The sequence below is a fragment of the Lycorma delicatula genome, chromosome 2 (assembly GCF_047948215.1).
Source record: "Lycorma delicatula isolate Av1 chromosome 2, ASM4794821v1, whole genome shotgun sequence".
Taxonomy (NCBI): Eukaryota; Metazoa; Arthropoda; class Insecta; order Hemiptera; family Fulgoridae; genus Lycorma; species Lycorma delicatula.
In genome coordinates, this window is record NC_134456.1 from 197,910,161 (window position 1) to 197,919,103 (window position 8,943).

General features: G+C 29.9%; 1 protein-coding gene across 1 annotated transcript in view; it reads right to left on the minus strand.

Annotated features, from left to right (window-relative positions):
* The window catches only part of LOC142319559 (replication protein A 32 kDa subunit-like), a 64,868-nt gene extending 56,459 nt beyond the window's left edge, over positions 1-8,409 (minus strand). Inside the window, exons 1-2 of the mRNA XM_075356960.1 lie at positions 8,200-8,409; positions 4,340-4,404 (exon numbers count right to left, since the gene is read on the minus strand). Coding sequence (XP_075213075.1) covers positions 4,340-4,404; positions 8,200-8,227 — 93 coding nt within the window. The 5' untranslated portion in view covers positions 8,228-8,409. The remainder of the gene's footprint in view (positions 1-4,339; positions 4,405-8,199) is intronic.
* Positions 8,410-8,943: the final 534 nt, after the last annotated feature.

Below are 8,943 nucleotides of genomic sequence, written 5' to 3' on the forward strand. Positions count from 1 at the left end.
TACAGTCCACAGTTTCCAATTCCAGTAACATCAAAAACATGGGAATTAGACAAAGATAAAGTTGTTGATGAAGGGAAGGTTGCACAAATTTATCAGATGATTAACAAAGAAAAGACCCAGACTTTTTAGAAAATACAAATACTGAATCGCACTTAGTTAATCAGTCAGAACTAAATGAACTCTTTTCTTGATCTAAATTTATCCAAGAATGAAGCATAAATTCTCGCCTCATGACTGAAAGGATGAAATGTTCAACAATACAATACGTGCTTTCCACGAAGGCAACATGAATTTGAACATTTCTTCTTCCAATACAAGAAATTAGTTTATTGTATTGATTTGGCATCTTTACTAGAAATTTTGGGATGTATGCACCACCTTGATCAAAGCGTCTTTTTATAGACTCCTCAAAGCATACCTTGAAAGCAGCCCTTCTTCATGTTGGAAATAATATACCACCAATTTTTTTACCTCATGCTAATCACATGAAGCAATCATATGAAAATATGAAACTTGTGTTGAATATGATTCAGTATAAGAAACATTTCTGGGAACGTTTGTAGAAATTTGAAAGTAATAGCACTTGGGTAAACTAAATTTTGTTGCTTCTTGTATGAATGGTTTAGTAGGGATATGGAGAATCATAATGTTAACAAAAGAGTGGGCAAAAAGAGAAACACTGACTGTAGGAAAGAAGAATGTTGTCAGTCCAGCACTAGTAAAATGTGAAAAAGTTTATCTTCCACTATTATGCATTAAGCTAGGCTTAATGAAAAGATTTTTTTAACGCAATGATTGTGATGGGGACTGGATTTCACTTTCTAAAAAACAAGTACACTAATATAAGTGATACAGGAGGGTATGATAAATAAGGGTACAGTAGTTGGGCTGCAAAAAAGAAAACTAATGAATGATAATGAATCTGAAGACAGTTTGAATGGCTGTGACATTGCTGCATTCTAATTTTTTTTAAACTTAAACTTCCTTGGAAATCATAAGCCAGTTTACAAAGAACTTATAATTGATCTTAAAAACTATAAATCACTTGGATAGAATATAACACTTAAAATCCACTTCTTAAATCCAATTCTTTTCATCTGAATTTTTTTGCCTGCCCATCTTGGAGCTGAGAATGATAAATATGGAGAACACAACACTTTCACCAAAAATATCACAAGACTATTGCTGGAATTTCAAAACTGATGTAACTACAGTTACATCAATGTAACTGTAAAATAAAAGTCATGTAGAAATTGCATATAAAATATTGTTTACTACCATCACAATGACTTTTTCTTACAAAAAAAATGATAATTACAAAAAAATATGCTTGGTAGAAACAAGCCACTTACATAATGAAATCAGCATAAAAAAATACTACAAGATTCAGTTATTAACATTCTTGTAATAAAAAAAATTAAATTTTGTTGTGTGTTAACCTAGTTAACATTTTTCCTTTAGAAAGCCATGTTATCACCTCTGCATGTAGCAGTAACTGAATGTAATCGCTGCCTTTTATCAGAACACAGTTTTGAAACTAAACAAAGGTTTACAGCCTAAGATTTAATATAACTAACCACCTTGACAATCTCCTGTACAACATGTTTAAATTGTTTGGATATCAGTTTTACTGCTGAAGCTTTTCTGTAGCTGTTGCAATGAGTGAGGGTATAATTATCTGAAACTGGTTTTACTTCAATGGCAATCAATGTCTCCATATTTTTCTGTCATAGCTCAAGCACCATCAGAACAGAAACCAAAACACAACTTTCAAATTAGTTTATTTTCTGCAGTCATCCAACTTTTTGAATATTTCATCAACAGTAGTTCATTTTAATAGCTCATCACAAAATAAATAATCCTCATTAATTGCAATTTGAAATACGTACTACACATAAACCATCAGTTGAACATACTTTTCTTATACATATACTCTCCTACAGTTGTAGGGGGGAAAAAAAACACTATTTTTGACTTGAGCTATTAAGTCCTCTTTAATATTTAATGTCATGCTTTCAATTTTGGAGTGTACGGTATTCACTTGACAGTGCTATCATGTCTAGCTGTTTCGCTGATTCACCGAAGATACAAGTCACTATATCTTATGCAGCAGATAAAAACAGCTCTTCACCAATTGCATGAGCTTCACCACACTGCTGTTAATAATATCACAAAGAAAGATACCTGAACTGTTTTTCTGAGTACTGGCTATAAAAGATAATTTTCTTTGTGTATTTTATCTCTGACAATTTTCGATCAAAATAATCCTTAGGTTTGTTTTCTAATGTTGAATTTTTAATACTGAGGTGGTGTTTCAATAATGAGGGTTTCATGCTCTGATTTGAAAGAATTTCAAAGCAGATTACATATTGAGGTCGTGGCTCATTGTTTACCCACGTGATACTAAATCAATATTAATTAATGCATTCAGGATCATATTTTCTAACTTTCCACATTTTAGTAGGAAAAAGATCTTAGCTCACCCGAAATTCTGGGTTTGTCGACTTCCATGGCGCGAGTGGTAGCATCTCGGCCTTACATCCAGAGGTCCTGGGTTTGAAGTTCTATCTTTACTCTTTCCAAAAAGTTCTTTTTGACCTCTGTATGATGTAAAATAAGAATGCTAAAGCTCATGGAAAAAGTGACAAAAATGGCTGTTTTTACCTATTGGAGAGTTAAAAAATAGTCTATTACCCAAGAAAAATATTTTGTGGCCACTAGAAGGTGGGTAGTTATCATATACCAAATATCATCAAAATCAAAAATAGTGAAGCACTAAAATGTTTGAAAATTTTTTGAATTAAAATGGAATACCCCAACACGATGCAGTCCATGAGCATGTAATATCCTCCATACTGTCCTTTGTGCAATGTTAAGTTGTACAGAAATTCTTCACATGCTCATGGAAGGACTAAGCTGCACTACTTGAAGTTTTCCCTTTTATCACCATGTATTAGTTGATGTTCTGATGAAACATCAGCGCTGGGAAGGGTACATTTATCACGAAGATTAAAAATTAGTTTCAGAGTACTCGTCCATGATACATACGTCGGTATTTTTCCTCTGCACCAGGGACACTTCCATACACAAAAAACATATCATATTCTACATAAGTAGAGATGCTACATTTTTCAAAATAAAGAATTTAAAATGGAATTTCACTTTTTTAAATTCATATTCAACTGGAAAAATGTAGTTATAGTTCAGAGTACAACAAAATCAAAAAAACTACATAACTTGATTCCCAAAAATAATTAAACACAATCAAATTTATATCAAAAACAACTAACCACCTAATATTTATTATTAACATGTAACCACAATTTTATAACAATGAATAAACAAATTAATTTTGAAGTACAGTATGTTTGCCTAGGTCTAAATTTACTGAACTAGAAACAGCTGTAATTATTAATTTTTTACGATTCATAACATTTTTCTAGTAGGTTTTGCTTTGTTTTGTTTTTAGTAATAAAAGTCTTTTTTTGTTTTTTGTAGACTTTATTAAATCAATTTTCTCAGAACTGAATTCTCTACAAGTTTTGATAATAAAATTCATTTATAAGACATTTAACAGTGTTATTGTAGTTCAAACCTAACAAAAGATGTTTTTCATCATCAAATTTTTCTTTATATTGGATATCATGAAAACTAAAAGAGATACCAATGTGGAACCAATTTTATTCGATTTTCAGATCAATAAACATAAGAAGCCATCAAGTTTACCCCTTATATAAAAACTTAAAGATTTCAGTAGACCTCATTTCATCATGGGGACTTAAATCACAGCAAACGTTTTCACCAGCTGTAACTAGATAACAAAGCGTTCTCAGATATATGTTTATATCAACTTTTTCCCTTATTTCATGCTCAAAAATCAGTTCCCAAATAATTTCCCTTTCCTCCTGAATCACCTTGTATAAGAAGGGAGTCCATAGAGCCTGCATGCTAATCAAAAATAAAAAAGTTATTTCTATCTTGGCCACATCATCACTCAATACTTTATCAGTTTTACTGCTGGTTTAAAACAACAACGTAATATTGTATAACATCAACATGCCATCTTTTTATATCAAAGATTTTGAGCAACATAAAATTTGATTAGTCATTTAAGTAAAAAATTTAATTCATTAGATATAAAACAAATCAAATTTATGTATTAATAGCTGCAAAATAATATAATACATTATTCCGCAGCACTTTTTTTAAAGTTTTAGTACTATATTCCTGTCTGTATCAGGCACAATTTTGTAAATTCTAAGGGCATCAATCACCACCAATAATGCAGTAAGCTGATTTTAGGCCTGAAAATATTAATAAAGATTTTGAATTTACAAACCTTCTTTTCTGGTCCACCAGGGGTTCCTCCAGCATTAGAAGTATCAAACCCACCACCACCAAATCCTGTAAAATAAAAAACTCTTTAACAAAAGACAAATAAAAAAATGTACACACTAGAAGTAATAATAATAATGAATCAGTAAAAGAAAAGGACAGAACAGTAATATCTTAAACTAATATAAAAAATAAGTTATTAACTATTAACGAAATTGTAGTAACCAAACTTAAGTGCAACAAACTTAACCAAATTTAAGGGTAAGTTTTAAAAAACTCTGGTAAGTTAATCTCTGGAGACCATTTCTTTTTGCAGTAATGATTACATCTAATGGGTCAAAGCTGCCATTTAAATGCTACTTCATGATCTGGACAAAGTATTGAACATTCAATACAATTACAACCATATAAAGCACTATCAGAGAAAACAAGTTGAGAAAAAAGAATTTTGGAAAAATATATAGAAATACAAACACTTTATTGGTTAGCATATTACCTGCTAGATCAAACTGGCTGGTCTTGGGTTATTATGATATGTTTGGTATTCTTTTAACTCATCTTCATATTTAAAACACATGCAAAGGCAAGTCTGAGAGAAATATAAAAAAATTTTAAAAAATCCATCTTGTAATAATCACCAGTTTCAGAAAAGTCACAATTCTGCATTGTGACTTTTCTAGTTAGATCAGAGATAACAGTAGGACATACTAATTCAGTCAATACAGAATTAACTTTATGGTAAATAAGAGTTTGAGGTAACAAATCATTAAATTGGTTAGGAAATAATGAAGAATGACATTTTTAGAATAAAGAAATAGCATTTAAATTAACCATGAAAATTCATGAAAAAAAATTATATATGTAAATATAATGTGAAGAATGTATTACATAAATATTCTTCTGAGGGTTTCTTCACAACAATTCATGCTCCTTTCCTCTTATCTCATCTTATTTAAATAAATGTGTACTTCTGAAAACCACCCAATAAATACCCAAATCTGGAAGCAATTGCCGCCCATGAAACATCCTGGGCAATCACACCAACTGTCCCCTGGATCTAGGACTTTAAAATTAGGTTAAATTGAATACGTTTTAAAATCAAAATTATATCATCCATAAAATCTTTCCTGTATGTTTGGAGTGTCGCTTTATATGGAAGTGAAACTTGGACAATCGGAGTATCTGAGAAGAAAAGATTAGAAGCTTTTGAAATGTGGTGCTATAGGAGAATGTTAAAAATCAGATGGGTGGATAAAGTGACAAATGAAGAGGTATTGCGGCAAATAGATGAAGAAAGTAGCATTTGGAAAAATATAGTTAAAAGAAGCTTTTATAGTCTAAAGCTATATAGTCGCTTTAATATTGGAAGGACAGGTAGAAGGGAAAAATTGTGTAGGCAGGCCACGTTTGGAGTATGTAAAACAAATTGTTAGGGATGTAGGATGTAGAGGGTATACTGAAATGAAACGACTAGCACTAGATAGGGAATCTTGGACAGCTGCATCAAACCAGTCAAATGACTGAAGACAAAAAAAAAAAAAAAAATCTTTCCATCCAATTAAATTATAAATTCTATTCATTAAAATTACTTTTCCAACACTAACTGTTACGCCATCATTGACCATGTTGTTGACTTCTATAATTATGATAGCAAAATTTAACACATTAAAATCTACATCCAAGGTAGGCCCACCAATAACTACTGCTTAGAGATAACCAAAGGAAACTGAAATTCACATTATCATATGCTTTGGCTGACATTAATAATAAAGAATGCTAACTGGCACTCTGAATCAGAATCTTGTTTTAGGCAATTTAATATGTCAAGCCTTCATTCAGACTATGTATAGCCTTTGTGTTTAAATACTATGTAACTGTATTACATAGTTTGTATAGCACAAATGTCCTTCTTTAGTTTGCAGTAACCCATTAATGGTAGTAATGGTTTAACAATTTAAAAAAAGTAAAGGCTATTTGTATATTTCTAATACCAAAAATTTTACAAATTGATTCAGGATATCCATATTAAAGTTACTGTTTAAGTCTTTTAAGTACAATTTTAATATTAATGACCTTCCTTAGCCAAGCACAATGTATAGTAATTTATTAAGTTCAATAATTACAAGAAAATGATGTCCTAAAATTTGGCTACAGTAGGCTAAAAGGGGAATATTTGGAAGCTTTATCATAAAATATATTACATTTATAATAAAATATTTATTACATAAAATATGTAATACTCATAAAATGAGTATTACATTTTTACATGTAAGTATTACATTACAGTTTACACATAAAATAGTATTACATTATTCATGTAATGTCATTACATTACTCATAAAAGAGTATTACATTATATTTACTCATAAAATATGTAATACATTTTTTAATAGCTATGCAAATCCAACTAGTCTTTTAGCTTTTTTTAATTCTTATAATATAGCTTTTGTTAAAATTTTTCTTTTTATTTCTCTATTTTTGAAAATACAGAAATTTAAGTGTCAGATATCACACTACATAAAAAAACAAACTTTGGTCAATGACAAACACAGTTTGTGAAATAGTTGACACTTTGTTATAAGTTTGACAGTATTAAATATGACCATATCTGGACTTTGTGGAGCACAATACATATTTTTGTTTCTTTTTCTTACAACTTAACAGCCACTACGAGTAAGTAATGGTTCCCAAACTTTTCCAAGTAGCGGCACCATTTTTCAATTAAAACTTTTCCATGGGGTCCTACCCTAAGTAAAAGTATGACTACTTGTAAGTAAGAGATAAAAATAAATAAACTCGTGTATCTTCATTATTTTTTTACTTTATTAGCATTAAATTAATAATTATAAATGTCTTGATTCAATTAATTATGAAGCTTTTACAATATTTCACAGCACCCCTGTGAAGAGGCCACAGCTCCCTGGGGTGCCGCAGCGCACAGTTTGGGAATCACTGACCTAGAGGATTCTAACAAGTATTTAAAGTTAAAGAAAATCTTTTCCACAATGCTGCAACCTATCCTTACATTACTCACTTCTGTCAGTACACAGCATAACAGATTTCTGACAGAATTATCAAAAGACATTAATAAACTTTAAAGACTATATGGTGTCTTTTCAAAAATAATTCATAATTTTAATTACAAATAAATTCATGAACATCTAAATACATACAGCACATTTTTATAAATGTATTTTGAAAAATGTAGACTTAATTTTCTATGAAAAAAATCTTATTACATTAACTCCATCAAAAAAGTTACACAAAATCCAACAATTTTATTATTTTTTTCCTAGAAATATTTTTCAAGGCATGACAGTGGAGTTATGCTACAGAAACAAATGACAAATAAAATCATATAAATAGTCAGTGGCCAAAGCCTAATCAATAAAAATCTAGTAATAGCAAAATAACTCAGTAGTGATTTTTTTTTTATTTACATTGAAAAGGGGTTTATAGTTTCATTAGTATTTTAAATTCTAGGGTTTTATTTTTAACTACAAAAACTGTAATATATATGGGGGCAATCACTAAGTGAAGCAGCAAACAAAATAAAATTTCTGTCTTTTACTTGATTAAGAAAATAAGAATACTTTAAAACTAATTACAAACTATGTAAAAAATAATGATACTTTTTGATAAGAGTGAAACAATCTTTAAAAATCTGAAATTGCATTCTCTTACAAACTAAAACAAATAACTTCTGGCAGTTGTGTTGAAACAGCAATAGACAAAAAAACTTGGAATAAACAGTAATGTAATTTTAATTAACTTTGTCCAGCACAATTAAGATTTACGATAACCTACCAATTCTTAACGTCAATAAACACTGACAAATACATTAAAATTAAATCTCGAACTCACCATCATCGAATCCATTATTCTGCCACATTATAGCAAGCCTACAGTAAAACTAATTAACTTTCAGTAAAAATGTTTTGTATAAAGGCCTTATCATTTAAAACGACAGTTTTCTTTAAAATGCAAAGACTGTTTAAACGTGCAACACCAACTTCAATGAACGTAAATTCGAACAGGTTAGTTTTTTGGGGGGGACAGCTCATCACCACAATAGCAATAGTTAGTTCCCGCCAAAGCAAAAAATTCTTGGTAGCTCATAAATAAATGTCACGGACAAAGCTTGTGTTTTACAAACTTCAAAATAGCAAGTAAACAAATTTTCAAACATTCTCAGTAACAATGATCCAATACCATTAAAAATTTTCTAAACTATAATATGGTATATTTGCATTAGGTATATTATGCTTCATAAACATATTACTTGCTGTACATTAGGAACCATTAAAATTGATACATAATGTAATATATATTAAAATAAAATTTACGGATTGTTATTATTATTACTACTACTATTATTATTACTGTCAAAAAAATAAAATACAAAAGGCTGTTGCCCTCGACCAGCTACTTGTAATCTTGCTACTTAATGTATTTTTTTTTTTCGTAATGAGTTAATTTACCCCAGAATCTTACAGAGAAGCTTGTAGGTGGGTATGTGGAAATGGAATTGTAGTATATGAGAAATGCCAATGAGAGATTCAAGCCATATTTATTTCAAATTGGATTTAATTAGAACTGACGTTTAAA